The 17,392-nt window shown below is 43.5% G+C and overlaps 6 protein-coding genes across 9 annotated transcripts; 2 read left to right on the top strand and 4 right to left on the bottom strand.

The window, feature by feature from the left end:
- The first annotated feature begins 100 nt into the window (after nucleotides 1–100).
- LOC116014883 (probable pectinesterase/pectinesterase inhibitor 46) lies at nucleotides 101–2,612 on the top strand. The gene is made up of 2 exons (XM_031254843.1): nucleotides 101–1,148; nucleotides 1,933–2,612. The coding sequence occupies exons 1-2, from the start codon at nucleotides 101–103 to the stop codon at nucleotides 2,610–2,612; spliced, it is 1,728 nt and encodes a 575-aa protein (XP_031110703.1).
- Nucleotides 2,613–3,577: 965 nt separating this feature from the next.
- Nucleotides 3,578–8,405, bottom strand: LOC116016422 (putative disease resistance protein RGA4). 4 transcript variants are annotated; one of them, XM_031256674.1, is made up of 3 exons: nucleotides 5,181–8,405; nucleotides 4,952–5,015; nucleotides 3,578–4,258 (listed from the first exon to the last, which is right to left on the bottom strand). In XM_031256674.1, the coding sequence occupies exon 1, from the start codon at nucleotides 8,137–8,139 to the stop codon at nucleotides 5,266–5,268; it is 2,874 nt and encodes a 957-aa protein (XP_031112534.1). In that variant the 5' UTR covers nucleotides 8,140–8,405; the 3' UTR covers nucleotides 3,578–4,258; nucleotides 4,952–5,015; nucleotides 5,181–5,265. The 4 variants fall into 4 exon arrangements, with proteins under 4 accessions (XP_031112534.1, XP_031112533.1, XP_031112531.1 ...); XM_031256673.1 differs by having other exon boundaries at nucleotides 3,578–4,285; XM_031256671.1 differs by having other exon boundaries at nucleotides 4,952–8,405.
- Nucleotides 3,648–5,109, bottom strand: LOC116014887. Its single transcript, XM_031254849.1, has 2 exons — nucleotides 4,952–5,109; nucleotides 3,648–4,812 (listed from the first exon to the last, which is right to left on the bottom strand). Exons 1-2 carry the CDS (start codon nucleotides 5,107–5,109, stop codon nucleotides 3,648–3,650), a joined length of 1,323 nt encoding a protein of 440 aa, XP_031110709.1.
- A 1,139-nt stretch (nucleotides 8,406–9,544) lies between the features above and the next one.
- On the top strand, nucleotides 9,545–11,182 carry LOC116014888 (exocyst complex component EXO70A1-like). The gene has a single exon (XM_031254850.1). It carries the CDS (start codon nucleotides 9,545–9,547, stop codon nucleotides 11,180–11,182), a length of 1,638 nt encoding a protein of 545 aa, XP_031110710.1.
- A 124-nt stretch (nucleotides 11,183–11,306) lies between these two features.
- On the bottom strand, nucleotides 11,307–13,370 carry LOC116017511 (exocyst complex component EXO70B1-like). The gene has a single exon (XM_031258120.1). The coding sequence runs from the start codon at nucleotides 13,172–13,174 to the stop codon at nucleotides 11,495–11,497; it is 1,680 nt and encodes a 559-aa protein (XP_031113980.1). The 5' UTR covers nucleotides 13,175–13,370; the 3' UTR covers nucleotides 11,307–11,494.
- A 1,315-nt stretch (nucleotides 13,371–14,685) lies between these two features.
- Nucleotides 14,686–16,558, bottom strand: LOC116017512 (exocyst complex component EXO70A1-like). The gene is made up of 2 exons (XM_031258121.1): nucleotides 16,227–16,558; nucleotides 14,686–16,110 (listed from the first exon to the last, which is right to left on the bottom strand). Exons 1-2 carry the CDS (start codon nucleotides 16,471–16,473, stop codon nucleotides 14,705–14,707), a joined length of 1,653 nt encoding a protein of 550 aa, XP_031113981.1. The 5' UTR covers nucleotides 16,474–16,558; the 3' UTR covers nucleotides 14,686–14,704.
- Between the last annotated feature and the right edge of the window lie 834 nt (nucleotides 16,559–17,392).

The raw sequence follows: 17,392 nt of genomic DNA on the forward strand, positions 1-17,392 counted from the left end.
ACTCATCTTCTTTCTTTATAAAACACAAGCACATATACTGCAACTTCTCATCTCAACTTCCATTTATCCATCAATAATTTCAGCTTAGCTTGTTCCCGCCATGGCCGCCGTCTCTTCTCCCAATCCATGGGGAAAAATCAACGAAGAAGAAAACGAGAGGCTCATGGCCCGTCGAAAGACTAGGAAGAGAATCATAATCATCGCCTTTTCTTCCATCATTCTTGTTGCCGTCGTCGTCGTTGCCGCCGTCGTCGGAGCGTCACGCGCCGCCAAGGACGGAGACTCCAGCGACAGACGAGGAAACGACAGGTCCATTTACGCGAGCATCAAAGCTATTTGCGACGTTACATTGTACCCTGACTCATGTTACAGTAGCCTCGCTCCTTTAGTGACGTCGAAATCGGCTCTCACTCCTCAGGAAATCTACAAACTTTCGGTGCAAGTCGCGATTAGTGAGCTCGCCGGCGCGTCGGAAAAGTTTCTCCGCGGCGGCGCGTTCAACAAGAGCGATCCGGCTGTGGAAAAAGCGCTGGAGAGCTGCGGCGAGCTGTTGTCGTTAGCCATGGATCATCTCAACGATTCACTGTCGGTCGAGAAGAAATCCACGGTGGCCGGCGCGTTTGACGACCTGAAAACGTGGCTGAGCGCCGCCGGGACGTTCCAGCAGACGTGCATAGACGCGTTCGAGAACGCGACGGACGCGGCGGCGAAAACGGCGGCGGATCACGCGCTTAACAACGCTACGCAGTACACGAGCAACAGCCTGGCGATTATGAGCTCGGTGGTGGAGTCTATTAGCGCCCTCGGCGGCGTGGGGCGGCGGAGACGGCTGATGATGAGCTCGCCGGAGGTGTGGTTGTCGCCGGAGGGGAGGCGGCTGCTTCAGGCGAATATCAAGGCGGATGTGGTGGTGGCGAAGGATGGTTCGGGGAAGTACAAGAGGATTAAAGATGCACTGAAAAGTGTTCCGAAGAAGAGCAAAAAGAGGTTTGTGATATATGTGAAGAAAGGGGTTTACAATGAGAATGTTAGGGTTGAGAAGAATATGTGGAATGTGATGATGATTGGTGATGGCATGGATGCTACCATTGTCTCTTCCAACCTCAACTTTGTTGATGGAACTCCAACTTTCCAATCCGCTACATTTGGTAAGTCTTTTATCTTTTTAGTGCATTTTTTGCTATGGTTTTAGTATACATTCCCCACTTCAAAAGCTCTAAAGATAAACTAGCTAGTATTGTTGCGCAATGTCCATATAGGCCATATCTCACCGTTCAAATTGAGATGGTCAATAAACTAGCTATTTCATGAGGACTTGAACTTGGAAGCCTTTCGACCAACTAGAATTGGCTAGAGTTCATTAAACATATACAAGTTTGTTTTTAGTAGATTATTCATTATATTTGGATACAAATACGTTCGTTTATCCTTTTCTGCAGGTTCATTTTTAGCATATTACAAGTAAAAATGAACCTTTAATCATGATTCTAGTAGGTGCTAGTCAAGGTGGTAGACTAGCGCCTAATGCCTAGGCAGTGCGCACATATATATAATTTTTTTACTCGACTGAGTTAACTCGACCTATTCGACAGAGTGTAATATACTAAAAATAAACATGCAATATATTATTGGTCCACATATATATAAGTGTGGTAAGTTTTAATTCAACTTCATATAAGTTGAAATGAGTTTTAGATAGTTTTGATCTAACAAATTTAGGACAATCTAAGTTAAATTGATTAGACAATAATTCTGTTTATTGACTTTGTTGATTTGAGCCAGTCCAAACAATTTGTGTTATTATATTCCTATCAATAGTGGAAAAAACAACTACCATAAGGGTTAAAAGAATGTTTATATACATGGCGATAAACAAGCATGCATGTGGTCATTATATTATTTAATAACTGAGTTTACATTGCATGCATGCAGCGGTTTTCGGCAAGGGGTTTATAGCCCGAGACATGGGATTCCGGAACACCGCCGGAGCAGCCAAGCACCAAGCGGTGGCGCTAATGTCGACGGCGGACCAATCCGTTTTCTACCGCTGCAAAATGGACGGCTTCCAGGACACTCTCTACGCCCACTCAAACCGCCAGCTCTACAAAGACTGCACCATCATCGGCACCGTCGACTTCATCTTCGGAAACGCCGCCGTCGTCCTCCAGAACTGCCGGATCCGCCCCAGAAAACCCATGGCCGGCCAGCAAGACACCATCACCGCCCAGGGAAAACTCGACCCGAACCACAACACCGGCATTTCCATCCAAAACTGCGCCGTTTCGCCGCTCGGGAACCTCACCGGCGTCAACACCTTCCTCGGCCGGCCGTGGAAGAATTATTCGACCACCGTTTTCATGCAGACCGAGCTGGGAGGGCTGATCCACCCTAGTGGGTGGATGCCGTGGGTGGGGACCACCGCCCCCAACACCATATTTTACGCGGAGTTTCAGAACTGGGGCCCAGGGGCTGTGACCAAGAATAGGGTTAAGTGGAGGGGATTGAGGCTTAATCTTAGCGCCAGAATATTAAGCAGGTTCACCGTTAAACCTTTCATTAACGGGGATAGGTGGCTGCCGGCGGCCGGTGTTCCGTTCAAAGCTGGCCTTTAATTCGATCAGTTTGGAGCATCCCATATATGGAATGAATTGAAGTTGCGTTCTTGATTATTTGTCTCAAATATATTCTTTTGAATTGGTCCATATGTAAGTTTGCTTTTCAATTAAATTTTTTAAATTGTTCATTATATTATTTAATGTATTTGTTTGAAATACAGATTTTGAGTTCTGCACTTCATAAAATGTTTACATAAAATATTCTCATTTACTTCAACCATTGGCCCCGCCTGATCTCCTATAACCAATGTTGGCGCGCGCTAGGCAGTGTCCAACCGCCTAGAATTTCGACGGAATTACCGTTTTAGGCGACAGGTCATCTAGACGCCCGCCTAAGGCACCTAAGCCGCCTAGGCAGAGGTCTAGACTGCCAATTAGTTATTTTTCTGTCTTTTTTTTTTGAAAACTTGTTTTCTTTTAAATGGATTATTTCGTTCAAACCAACGTGTTTTTAGTGAAATAACCCTAAAAATGCCCGACATCTAAAGAACTGTCTAGCGATTTTTGCAATTACAAAAAGTGTAGGATTGAACTTTTGCCTCATGTACCACACAACTTTTGAATTTATGTTTGTTTAGTTATGATAAAAGCTTAAACCTTTATATTGTCACTTAAAATTCATTATTGAACCCTTCATTAAAATTTATTGAGTATATAATAAAGAGAAATTAACTTAATTAATACGGAAAATCACACTTCTATTATCTATTATATATAATTTAGTCTGTCATTATTTGTGATAGTATTGAACTATTGATATAGATAATTCCTTTAAGCTTTTGATCATGGTTATTTATAGTAGAGGAGTATGTAATGTGGATGGTAATTAGGCCTCCTTATGGTAATAGGAATGTGCGTAATAATTAGGTATCCTTATGGTAATCAGGCAATATGGTAAGATGTCATGATTAATGGAATGAGGAGATCATTTAGGGAAGAGGAAATAATTGAGGCTGACTTGATTGACTTTTCATAATTACAAGATCAACTTTTATTGCTTTCCTTTAATACTTAGAAATACAATGAGTTAGCCTACAAATAGACCGATGTAGCAAGCGTGTGAGCACCTAGATTAGCAGCTCTAGGCACTAAATTAACAAAGCAATGATTAAACGCCGACATTAAAGCCCCAGAGGCATCAACTGAAAAAGCAACATAAGAATAGAGAGTAGTGTTGACTGCGGTGAGTAGATGCTTGAGGTTGGAGCAATCAGTGTAGACATCCACGGAGGCAAGACCACGAGTCCACGACCCTTGAGCCATGATAGCACCTCTTTGCATGCCAACGACTCGGCCATTAGTGGAGAGAAACAAGCGGGGAGATGACCATTGAAAGCTGCGAGGAACACTCCATCCGCCGAGAGCAAGACCGCTCCCACCGTGGCCCTCTTGGTGGCTGGTTGAAAGCTGCCGTCGAAGAAGCACCTCGGTGGCAACCCTGCTGCATGAGGCACGACAACGTTCGAAACAGTAGCAACTGGAGTTAGGCGATGCTGAGCAGGAGGTGGCGTCGATGGGCAGTGCCATATGAACCTCCCTCCAGGCGACAACGGCAGTCTGTGCCCTTCGCCATACGCCCTTTGGATGTGGCAAACTGCCCTCCCATTCAGCTGTATTGCGAGCCCTCCATATGTGGTATAAAACTGCAACAGCCACAAGGAGTTCCTCCTCTGTTAGCACACTCAATGCATTAGTAAACCACATACTAAAATCATTCCCAACCACACTAGACATTTGCAAAGATGATTCATGCCAAACTAGTTTAAAAAAATCACATAAAAGTAGGGAGTGCATAATATTCTCATGCATAAGACCACACATAGGGCATGAAGGATTCACATCTACTCTCTTTATAATCAAGTTAGTAGTAGTAGGGAGGACATTTGAAAGGGCTCTCCTGAGAAAAGTTTTCCACTTTACAGGGGATTTAATTTTCCAAAGATGTAACCATTTATCAAAAGTCCCCGGCATAATGTCAAAACTTCCAACAGTGCGCTTATAACCTTCTTTAACCAAATAGCAACCCCGGGTCCCCAGCCAAAACCAAAAGTCCTCATAATCTAGGCTCACCGGAACCTTCAAAATGCGTTCTACATCCGTAGGTGAAAAAATATCAAGAAGAATAGAATGATCCCATGTCCCAGAGTTTGGGTCAATCAGCCTTGAGACCAAGGAACCCTCAAGCTCATGGGCATCTCTGTCCGAACCAATGGATTAGGGTCACCTGGCAGCCAGGGATGGCCAGAGGATCCCAGGCCTGCCATAATACTCCTCCAGCAATAACTAGGACAACTACCCAAATTAGCATCTCAATGAAAGAGGACTTGGGAAAATACCTGGCTTTATAAATTCTTGCCACCAGTGAGTGCGGCCTAGTGAGAAACCGCCAGGCTTGCTTGCCTAACATTGCCAAATTAAAAGCCCTTAAATCCATAAAACCCAAGCCTCCATACTTCTTTGGAATACGATACCAGGCCTTCCAAGGAATACCCATTTCCAAATGATATGGTGATTTAAAAAAATAAAAAATAAAAATTTGGGTACATATGCATTCAGTATCCTCACCACTATAAGACTAATCCAGATTCAGTCTAAGTCACGCCCACAAAGTTCAACTCTTTTTCTCAATTCTAAGATGCTCCTTGCTGGGTTATGATATGCGGATCTTTGGTATGTGGGATATGTTGCTCCATAACTGTCCGGTTACTTTCCGGTATTGCTGCTGCAAAATTGGACACTTCTGTATCCGCAATTTTCTCAAGGGCGCTTTGTGGAGAAGGGCCAGTGGTACTTGCTTCAACTTGCAGCAATCAGAAAGCTTCAGATAAAGTAGACATGGCATGATCTTGATATTTTCTTCTCCAACTCTGCTAATCACTTCCCAGTCCTCCCAGTTTCCTGCACCTACAATCTTTAATTTCTTTAGCCTAGGAAACCCGAAAATGGTTGATGATGATGCCCCCTTCAGGGAACCCGTTGCTGTGCTGCCATTGCTGTTTACTTCATCTGCAATTCCTAAGAATTCAAGCCCGATGGTTTTCAGATTCTGCATGTTTTCTATGGTGAGTGTTTCTAAGGCGGGCAATTTTCCCAGTGGAGGTAAATGGACACAGTTTTGGCAATCTTGGAAATGGAGTTTTTTTAGATTGCTCAAGTATACCATCCAACTCGGGAACTGAGTACCTCCATAGAAACTTATCTGCAAATACTTCAATTCTTGTGGTGGCTCGAGAGCTTCGATCAACTCCATTGTCTTCTCATCTTCAACCGAAGGCTTGAAATCCATATGCAAATTTACCAGCTGCTTCTTGTTCTTCAGTTCAGCTTGTTCTGCTTCAATCGCATCTTCTACGAATCCCAATCCCTCGATCTTAAGGGATCCTTGCAGTTGATTCAAGTTTTTCAAGTCTTGCAAGCAGCATATTGAGTCTCCGCTATCGCTGCTACTAACCATGACAAATTTGCTCAGTGTTCTAAGATGATCCAGGTTTCTGACACCTTTTGGCAGTGTTTTGAGGCTCTCAGTGCGATCTATCTCGAGATGCCTTAAGTTTTTCAACATTCCAATCCCTTGAGGCAGCTTTCTGAGATGATCACAGGAAACAATCTTCAAAGTCTGCAAATTGTAGAGGCCACATAATGTTTCTGGGAGTTCCCACAATGGGTTGTGGGATAAGTTGAGATATCTCAAGTTGGTCAATTTCCCGAGCTCTTTTGGAAGCTGATACAATCTGTTACGGCTGAGATCTAAGGATTTCAGGCAAGTTAAAGATTGGAATAACTCAGAAGTGACTCTATCTATTTCGCTAACTATTGGTGGAGAATCATAGAATGATTGAACCCAAAAACTGTGAAGTTTTCTTGTATCGCCAATGGAAGCAGGAAATGGCACCTCCTCTGCGCGAACTAAGGTAAGATGACGAGCCTTTCCTTCCAATTTATCCAACCTTGTTGCCAAGTTACTATGAACTTCCATGACAAGGCATTCGCGATAGGTAAGATATTGTGCGAAATCGTGAACCATATCATGCATCTTGAACCTTAGTATGGTCTCGCCATCCTTGGATCTTTCCACTTCTTGGAAAAACGACCTCATGACCAAATCTTCCAAGTACTCTCTTCCCATGATCTCCATGTCTGCTGTACTTCTCGGGTTGAGGTAGCCTTGAGCCATCCAGAGTTTGATCAGATTATCGGCCTCTATCTTGTAGTCTTTAGGGAAGTTAGCGCAGTACGAGAAACACCTTCTCTGAGCCGAGGGAAGATCATAGTAGCTCAACAATAAAGGCGGAAACAGACCCTTCTCTGCATCTTCCAACTTCCATATCTCACTCTCCAACACATTCTGCCAATCTTGCACCGAGTTTTTCATGCGCATCAGGCCCCCAATAGTCTTTGCAGCTAGAGGCAAGCCTTTGCATTCCAGCGCTATTTTCCTACCCACCTCTTCTAGCTCCTCACATTTATCTTTGCTCCTCCCATGAAACGCGATTTTGCTGAACAACGACCAGCAGTCATCGCTTGGCAGCTCCTCTAAACGCAATGTATATGTCGTTTCCATTATCCTCGCCACTCTCTCGTTGCGTGTAGTCACCAGAACCTTACTCCCACCTGCACCCGTCGTTAGGGAGTCCCTCAACGGCTCCCACTTCCTAAAATCCTCTGTCCACACATCATCCAGCACAAGCAGGAACCTCCTCCCAGAAATCGAGCTCCTAAGGTTGCACAATATGGTTTCGAGCTCAAACACATTCGGTGCAGTGCCTTGGACCTCTTCAACAATGGCTTTCGCAACTTTTACCACATCAAAAGGCTCGGATACACACACCCACATTCTAATCTCAAACCCCGAAATCGCCTCGTGGCTATTGTAAGCCAGCTGTGCAAGCGTAGTCTTTCCGATCCCTCCCATACCCACAACAGCAATTATATGGAGCCCTAGTTCTGGTTCACTGCCATTGTTACACAGCTTGCTTATTAAAGTACCCTTTTCTCCCTCCCTCCCATATATCTTCGAAACATCAACATAAGATGTGCTATGGTATTGCCTATATTCTTCTTTATCCATAATCATGTCAAATTTATACCTCTCTTTCTCAACAGCAATAATATCTAGTCTCTCATTTATCCCTTTTATCCTCAGAGCTATATCGCGACGCTGGACAACTTTATTGAATCCGAAGCATGAGAGAAACGAGGATACCTTGTTCTTAGGAGCAGAAGAAGTAGGGTTTTCATCAACGCCTTCAATTTGTATCTTCAAAATTGCTGTGCTCAATTCGGCCAAAAAGTCGTCCATGTCGTAGGAAATGTCTCGAAGCTTCATGAGCCAAACCCTAACGGACTCGTCCTTGACTTGCCTCTTCTCTGCATCCGCGAGAACGGCCTGAATGGATCGGAGCGAGCTGTTGAGCTTCTGGACTTCTCTTTCCACTCCCCTTACCAGACGCAACTGCTTGCGAATCTGCTGATCCATCAGTAGAGTTAGCTGGGTGAGGGCTATGGTAATCAGTGCCTCGGCCATTTAATGAAAAGAGAAGGTGGGAAGAACAGTGTGATGGTTGAAGATGAACAGGGTAATAACCTTAAGAAATTCTAGGGCTTTGCATAATTGACAAGAAGAAGAAGAAGAAGAGAGAACAAAAAGTGGTTTCATCTTTCACTGGGAAATTGGATGGTAATTCACTAATTCAAAAGAAATTTCTTTGATTCTGACGGGTTGGAAAGAGACAAGAAAGTTCGTGTTTTTGTTTGGACTATGAACGCAGTGCAATAGTGTTGTGTGGTCCAGAACGGGTAACTTTTTGCTTCCTCAAATGATTGGAGAATGGAGAATGATAAACAATATAAATGCAGCAACAAGGAAAGAAAGGGGAGCTAAGATTACAAAGAAGGTAAACTATTGCGTTTTAAGTTTGGAGCTAAGATTAAGCACTCAACCAATAAAGTAAAAAATAGGCTAAAGTGTCATTAGCATCATGAACTATATTCAATTATTCATGTCGCAGCCTGAACTTTCATATCGTATAGATTGAGCCGCAAACTAAAATAAAAAATTCACCTAGAACTTTTAACAGGTTTCCAGGTCTTCCTGCTGACATGGCGCAGGTTTTCAAGTGACGTGACATTTCTTTTAACCTTATGTTGTTCAGGTAAGCATTTACATATTAAAAATAAGAGAATAAAATTCTGGTTATTTTAATATAATAATAATAATTTTGTTTTTTTTTAAAAAAAATTTAAATATGTAAACGCTTACCTGAACAACATAAGGTTAAGAGAAATGCCACATCAGACGCCATGTCAGCAAGAAGACCTGGAAACCTGCTAAAAGTTCTAGATGAATTTTTTATTTTGGTTTGGGGCTTGATATATACAATATGAAAATTCAGGGTGCGGCATGAATAATTGGATATAGTTCATGGTGCTAAATGACACTTTAGCCTAAAAAATAATATTGAGCCAACTTAGTTTTATAGGACAAGATTTTAAATCAATTATATGGTCATGTACTTGGTAAGATTGGATTGTTATCCATGGAGTCAATGATATAATTTGTCGCATGAAAAATGTAAAAAAAAAAAAATGTATTTTTTGATTAAGAAACATCTTTACCAGTCTGCATGGATAATTAGGGATTGAGTTTTTCAACGGTTTAGGACGAAAGAAACATCTTTAGCACTATAGCAGTTGCAAGTTGCAACGCAGCAGTCTTGCGGACTGCGGATCATTGAACCAAAAACTTAGACTTTTATGGAGAAGGAAACATCCTTGGAGTTTCCAACGTCCGATGTTTCTATGATAATGCCGTGTCGGTCCTACTTGTCCGTTGACTGATACTATATATAGGGGCAGAAATGGAGCAGCAGCAACATCAGTTTTAGCCTAGCCTAGCCTGGATCAGCATACTGGGTTTGTGGCTGCAGAAAATGGAACCAACAAACAACTTTGAAGACGAGGAAAGTGCAATAGAGAGGGTGGCCAATTATAGTGCAGAAGGAGGAAAGAAGAACAACAAAGTTGATCATCTCCAGACTGTAGACTCCATAGTTGAGAGTTTGAGGCACAACGCCAGTTTGGAAAGTGCAGAGACGAGGAAGCAGCAGCTGCTGGATGAGTTTGGAACCACGCTATCTCATGCCTTCTTCACTCAACATAATACCCATCATCCTTCTTATTCAATTTCTGTGAGCAGCGCTAGTCTCACCTTGGACGAACTCACCGGAACTCTCCCTGATGAACTTCACTCCATTGCACAGCGCCTGAGTGCCATGAGATATCTCCAAGATTGCGAGCAGGTTTACAAGACCAAGCGCCTCGCATTTATCGATGCCACTTTAAGGCGATTTGGCGTTCAGAAATTAAGCGCGGTTGAGGTGAAGAGGATGGAATGGGAAGCACTGGACAAGGCTGTGGGGATGTGGTTGAAAGCACTTGTATTCTGTGTAGATCTTATCCCCATTGAAAAACAGACCCACGACTCCATCTTCAAAGACGACTCATCATCAGCACTTGTGGTGGGAATAGTGAGGGCTTATGTCTCACCATTCCTAGATTTCACACAGGCAATTGTCACCAGTCGCCCTTCCCCACGCAAACTATTCAGATTCCTTGATTTACACCGCATCCTAAACAGTACTTTGCGCCCGTCCGTGTTGTTCGAGGTACCCAGAGATGATCCTCTGGCGACACAGATGGAAGAAGCGTTGTCTCAGCTCATAGAGGCAGCCAAAGTGAGTTTCCAGAATTTTGAGAGAGCCGTGAACAGGGAGATTTCGCATATTAGCAGTGTCCGAGAGGGTGGTGTTCATACCACCACCAACTATGTCATGGATTATATGATCAGATTGATATCTGAGTACAGTGAGGAGTGTGAATGGATAGTTTCAGCACCACGAAAAGTGGAAATAAGCACAAGGATCAATGGCAATATCTGTGACAAAAAAACCATTGATGGTAGCGGCCTATCCCCATTTGCATCTCACGTCCTTTGGGTCATTGCTTCATTGCTGCGCAGGTTGAAAAACAAGACCGTCCAACACCAGGACGATGATGCTTTTGCCCACTTTTTCATGATGAATAACCTTAATTACATTATTCAGACGGTGAACGAGCAGCCAAGTCTAAGAGAGATAGTAAAAGGGGGTGATTTCCTGCCTGATCTTGAAACTGGCCTACGTGCTAGAAAACTCAAATACTTGGGTTCGACTTGGACCAAAATTGTACAGGATTTGGCGCAATGTTCCACTCCCAAAAAGATCAAGCTCTTCAATGTCACACTTTCCCGGCAGAGTAGGAGGAAGGAAACTCTTAGGAATTTCAATGAAATGTTTGGTAAAGTTCATCAAACTCAATCTAGGTGGTCGGGTTCTGATGCCAACCTCATGCGACAGCTTCGAAAAATTATTTTGGATCGTTTGATTCCAACTTATGAGCATCTTCTTGACCAACTGTCAGACAGTTCGGGTAATCCCACTACTGAAATCCAATACTCAGTTGAGGATTTAAAGAAAGCAATCTCTCAACTCTTCCAGGGCCGCCCTCCCACAGCCTTTCCATCAACATGATATGATGTTCTCTGTCAAACATGAGTTCTCCTTAATTTATTTACTACTCTGATTCTTCTCTTCATTTGATGTGTTTAGTTCCGTTGAGATAAAATTAAATAAATGATTTTAGAATAATAGAGAATTCTCTGTTTCTTAGTGCATTACAATTTACAGATATGCAGTGGCACAAGTGTATAAGTTAAGGTTATAACATCTAAGACAGACCTTAAATGCAACAACATACTGCATCTATTGAGAGTTAAATTTGTAACCTTATAGTCACTACATTAACAGTCTGACCAACCAACTTGGCCGTCTAAAAAAAACTTATCATTTTGATCTAAAGGAAGATGGGGAGCGGCCCTCAAAGAGTTGAGAGCAGACTACATTCTCCACATCCTCAACAGAGTATTTGATCAACTTTGTGGCCTTTCTGGAGGATCTGCACTGGGAAAGCTGGTGAAGAAAGGACTCATAAGCAGGAACCAATTTGTTCAAAATACATTGCCGAAGCCCTTCCCTGAGCTCCCCATCACGCACAACCCACCGAGACTGCGTTTGCCAGATCCTCTCAAAGGCAACGTTAAAATCTTTAAGGATTCCCTTCCTCCTACACGGACCCGAAAACGACATCCCGAGAATCTTTATTTTCTTGGGGACTAATCCCTGCTCCAAACCCTTCAAAACCCTATCCCAGGTTAAGCTCAGGTGGGCACAGACCGTGGACTGGAGAGCATTGTCCAGACAAGATTCGAAATCCTCCCCGACAACTTTTAGTAACACGTTAGATTCCTTAAACTTCTGAACAACATGGTTGAGGTTCACCATCATGAAAAAACAGGCAAACCCATCATCCAATTGTTGCTGTTTAGTCTTCCCCCGCAAATTACAGAGCAAATTAGCAACCACCAGTTTTATATGCGAGGCTAGCGGCGGCTGGTCGCCGCAGTGATGAATATGCGGCGTTTTGCCGCTGAAAGTGTCGCCAATCCAGAGAACATCGTCGATTTTCCTCGCCACGATCCACTCGCACGTGCCGTACCCGGACACAATTCTCGTTAGGTAGTCCATTACGTAGGTTGTCAGGTAATGAACACCCTCTCTAACATTTTCCACACACGACAAATCCCCCACCACAGCTCTCTCGAACCTCAAAAACGTCTCCTTAGCCGCCTCTTCCAGGGCAGACAAAATCTGTTTCGCCTGATTCACCAAAGCATCAGCGCCCGGCAACTTTAGTAGCTCCAATGGAGGCAGCATTAACGTTAAACAGCCGTGCAAATCCAGCATCCCGAACAGGCGTTCCGAGGAGCGGCGCCCGCGCGCCACCGCCGAGACAAAATCAAGAAAAGGCGTTACATAAGCTCTCACAATCTGCATCAGAAACGGGGCGTTCTCGAGTTTAAAGATGGATTGGCAGGCGTGGATTTCCATGGAAATGAGATGAACATGGAAGGGAGCCGCTCTAACCCAGAGCCCAATCATCATATCCAATTCTCGCCACACCATTCTCTGCACATCACACGCGCTCACCTTCGCAATCCCGAATCGCGTCAAAGTGGCATCGAAAAACGTCTCGCGAATGGCGCTGTAGATTTCCTGGCAATCACGGAGGCACCCCATCGATCTCAGCCGTCGCGCAATGGACCGGAGATCATCCAGGACAGAGCTTGTGGGATCAATTTCGAAGCAGAACCCAAGAGAATAGCTACGAGTGGTGCAAGAATAAGTACTAGGATTGGCTGAAAAGGTTTGTTTGGTACTAAGAACATGATTGAGCATGGTTTCGAACTCGTCCAAGAGCTGCCGCCGAACAGTCCCGGCTTCCAAGCTCCCGCTTTGCATGAACTGCTGGATTATGTAGTCTACAGCCCAGAGATATTCATCGATTTCACTCCGGCGACGTTGGAAGATCATTTTGAGCCTATAGTTATCGCCTTGTGCACATTTGGGATCATATTTTAGCACAATCTCCCTCGCTCTGTCATCATCCGTCTTTACCACTTCCATTTCTGCAGATTACAGTGTTGTGATGAAATGTTTTACTGTAGAATAGGAAGTGAAATATCAGATGGCTGGGTGTGTATCTATTTAACTAGTTTTTGTTCTTGATTTCTTGTATAGCCATTAGAGGGTGCAGAAAAGAAGTCATCTGGTCCATTGTTTCAACATATTATTGGACAAAAATGTGGAAGAAGAGGACCCACACGGCATTATTATAGGCTCTTACAAGGTCAAGGGTCCAACAAGAATATATAGACTTGAGTGCAAAAAGTTGCAGGTGTTTACAATGTGTAAAAGAGCAGAGTATGACGACTCGACCAGAAAATGGTTTAGAACAGCTCTACAACCGAGTGGAAAAGATAATTTTGATTTAAAAGATGGTGGATGGCGATACTCTAAGACTTGAAAGGTCGCCTGTTGACTGTTGTTAGTATGTATTTTTGCTTAGATTTTTTGTTTTTTGTTTTTTGTTTTTTTTTTTTGAAAATAGTGCTTAGATTTTTTGTTAGACTTAGTAAAATTATTGTTGGATCGACTATTTATTAATTTATGTTTATTATTTCATATTGAGTAATTTTATTTGTCAGTCAAGATCCTAACTTACAGGATATTATTTCTTTGTTTGATCTTATTTTCTAGTTGCTCAGATACTTATATAAAAGTTTTAGGACAAATTTTGTAATGATCAGAACAATACATATTTCAAGTGTAATTATGAGACACCGGGCTCGGCCAAGGGGACCCCCAAAGGGGTCGGCTCATGACCTCAGCCCAGCCCACCTCATGGAGGTTGGCCTGGGCCTAGCCAAACCCGAGGTAGCCCAGGCGGGCTCGGCCTTGGCCGGGTCTGGGCGGCCCGTGCTTCGCCTCGGGTCTCCACGATGCTTGCCCCTTAGTCCATTCCTTAGGTTGATCCGCGACAGGTCCGTATATGATTTATCCATCAATAAGATGTCTAAGCTGAGTATCTGCCTCATGCCAACCACCCAGATTAAGTTTGACGGATTCTTCAAAGTTCAAACATAGAATTAAACTCCCCAAGAATTAATAATAAGTAAACAAAAAGTGATCCCTTATCTTCTGGACCACACGGCACTATTGCACAAGTAGACTTTGTCCAAAGAGGGAGTTTCTCGACTCTTTCCAATTCAACACTCATAACCAAATAGACGTCTTGAGGTTGAAAGTGATGACACTACTATTTAAGTAGAAGATATACATTAAGAAGTTTTACTAACAAAAATATTTTTTTTCCCTTAATATAATTACATAAAATGGATCAAAGGATTCCGGGTAATAGATAAGTTACAGAGTATATATGTACAATACAACTAACAACAACTACCTGCCAAAGACCTTGTGGTCAAGCGGCATGAAGTGATTCTCCCAAGTAGGAGGTCATGGGTTCAAGCCTTACTGGGGGTGTTGGGCTTCAGTAGGTTGTCCAACGTATATGCTACCTATGCTTTCTAGTATGTACATGGGATAAATTAGTTAATATACTCAAAGAAAGAAGGTCAATCAAGAATATCATCTTCATTGAAAGGATGTGGGAGGGCGGCCCTGGAAGAGTTGAGAGATTGCTTTCTTTACATCCTCAACTGAGTATTGGATGCCAGTAATGGGATTACAAGAAGAATTGTCTGAGAGTTGTTGAAGAAGATGCTCATAACTTGGAACCAATCTATCCAAAATAACTTTTCGAAGCTGTCGCATGAGGTTGGCATCAGATCCCGACCACCTAGATTGAGTTTGATGAATTTTACCAAACATTTCATTGAAATTCCTAAGAATTTCCTTCCTCCGCCTACTCTGCCGGAAAAGTGTGACGTTGAAGAGCTTGATCTTTTTGGGAGTGGAACATTGCGCCAAATCCTGTACAATTTTGGTCCAAGTCGAACCCAGGTATTTGAGTTTTGTAGCAAATAGGCCAGTTTCAAGATCACGCAGGAAATCACCCCCTTCTACTATCTCTCTTAGACTTGGCTGCTCATTCACCGTCTGAACAATGTAATTAAGGTTATTCATCATGAAAAATTGAGCAAAAGCATCATCGTCCTGGTGTTGGACGGTCTTGCTTTTCAACCTGCGCAGCAACGAGGCAATGACCCAAAGAACGTGAGACGCAAACGGGGATAGGCCACTACCATCAATAGTTTTTTTCTCACAGATATTGCCGCCATTGATCCTTGTGCTTATTTCCACTTTTCTTGGCCCTGAAACTATCCATTCACACTCCTCACCGTACTCAGATATCAATCTGATCATATAATCCATGACATAGTTTGTGGTGGTATGAACACCACCCTCTCGGACACTGCTAATATGCGAAATCTCCCTGTTCACGGCTCTCTCAAAATTCTGGAAACTCACTTTGGCTGCCTCTATGAGCTGAGACAACGCTTCTTCCATCTGTGTCGCCAGAGGATCATCTCTGGGTACCTCGAACAACACGGACGGGCGCAAAGTACTGTTTAGGATGCGGTGTAAATCAAGGAATCTGAATAGTTTGCGTGGGGAAGTGCGACTGGTGACAATTGCCTGTGTGAAATCTAGGAATGGTGAGACATAAGCCCTCACTATTCCCACCACAAGTGCTGATGATGAGTCGTCTTTGAAGATGGAGTCGTGGGTCTGTTTTTCAATGGGGATAAGATCTACACAGAATACAAGTGCTTTCAACCACATCCCCACAGCCTTGTCCAGTGCTTCCCATTCCATCCTCTTCACCTCAACCGCGCTTAATTTCTGAACGCCAAATCGCCTTAAAGTGGCATCGATAAATGCGAGGCGCTTGGTCTTGTAAAGCTGCTTGCAATCTTCAAGAAACCCCATGGCACTCAGGCGGTGTGCAATGGAGTGAAGATCAGGAAGGAGAGTTCCGGTGAGTTCACCGAAAAAGAGACTAGCGTTGCTCACAGAAGTTGAATAACTTGCTGAAACTATTAGGACCAGTCCAAACATTTTAAGAAAAGATTAGCAACAAAAATCAATGACAGAAAATAAAGAAGATAATAAGCGTAATAGCAGACATGCATTAAAAGAAGGTGAGTATTACTAGTAGTAGGAGGATGAGTGAAGGCGTGAGAGAGCATGGTTCCAAACTCATCCAAAAGCTGCTTTCTCGCCGTGGTCTCTGCAGTTTCCAAACTGGCGTTGTGCCTGAACCGCTGAATTATGGAGTCTACAGTCTGGAGATACTCAACCATTTCGCTGCCCTCACGTTCAAACATCATTACTTTGTTGTTGTTGTCTCCTTCTGCACTATGCTTTGCCACCATCTCTAATGCGCTTCGTTCTCTCATCTTCAAACTTGTTTCTTGCTTCCATTCTCTACCGTACAGATTTAAGGCAGGCAGGCAGGCACAAACCCAGAATTGATCTTGCTGCTGCTTGATTTCTCCTATTAGTGCTGCCCCTGTATACATAATATTTTGGTCTTCATAATATTATATATATATATATATATATATATATATATATATAACCAACAGAGTAGGAAGTGGACCGACATGCATGGCACTTTCATAGAAAGATCAATTCGGTCGTTGGAAACTTCAAGTGCTTTGCCTTCTTTTTGAAAAATGTGGTCACCTTGTGAGAGTAGATGAGTTATGATTCTCCTACTTAATCTTACTGATAGCGTAAATGTAAACGGGTCTACGATTACGCTACGGATACGTGTGTTACGTGTGGTGAAGGATGCCGCTCGGCCGGTCAATCGGTCGCTCTACCGGTTGACGACTGAGCGGTAAGAAGCTATATCGCTCTACGGGTGACGAACAGTAACAAGGAGAGAGCAAGAGAGACGAATGAGCAAATCACAAGTGTATTAGTGTAGTACTGATGAGTTCCCCCCTCCAGTGAGGGGAATGACCCCTCTTTATACAAAGTGGATTCACTATGCACATGGTGTCTGATATGCAAGTGGAGGGCATATGGGTTGTCACTCCGCAAAATGCGCATCGGTTTGCTCGAAGTGGTTGAGTTGCTCGAGGTGATGAAAACACGGATCCCCTGTTCCCGAAAAGTTGTCGGTCGTCACATCAAGCAACTGTCGCGCTCGTGAGCCTCCAATCCACAAGGTGTGTTGCTTCCGATCATGCGGCCGACGGACCGGGTGACCGTCGACGGACCGGTTGGGTGACCGTTGACGGACAGGTTGGGTGACCGACGGACAGGTGATTTACGGACTGACTAGTACATGTGCATATTTACCCATCA

This window comes from Ipomoea triloba, chromosome 4 (assembly GCF_003576645.1).
Source record: "Ipomoea triloba cultivar NCNSP0323 chromosome 4, ASM357664v1".
NCBI lineage: Eukaryota > Viridiplantae > Streptophyta > Magnoliopsida > Solanales > Convolvulaceae > Ipomoea > Ipomoea triloba.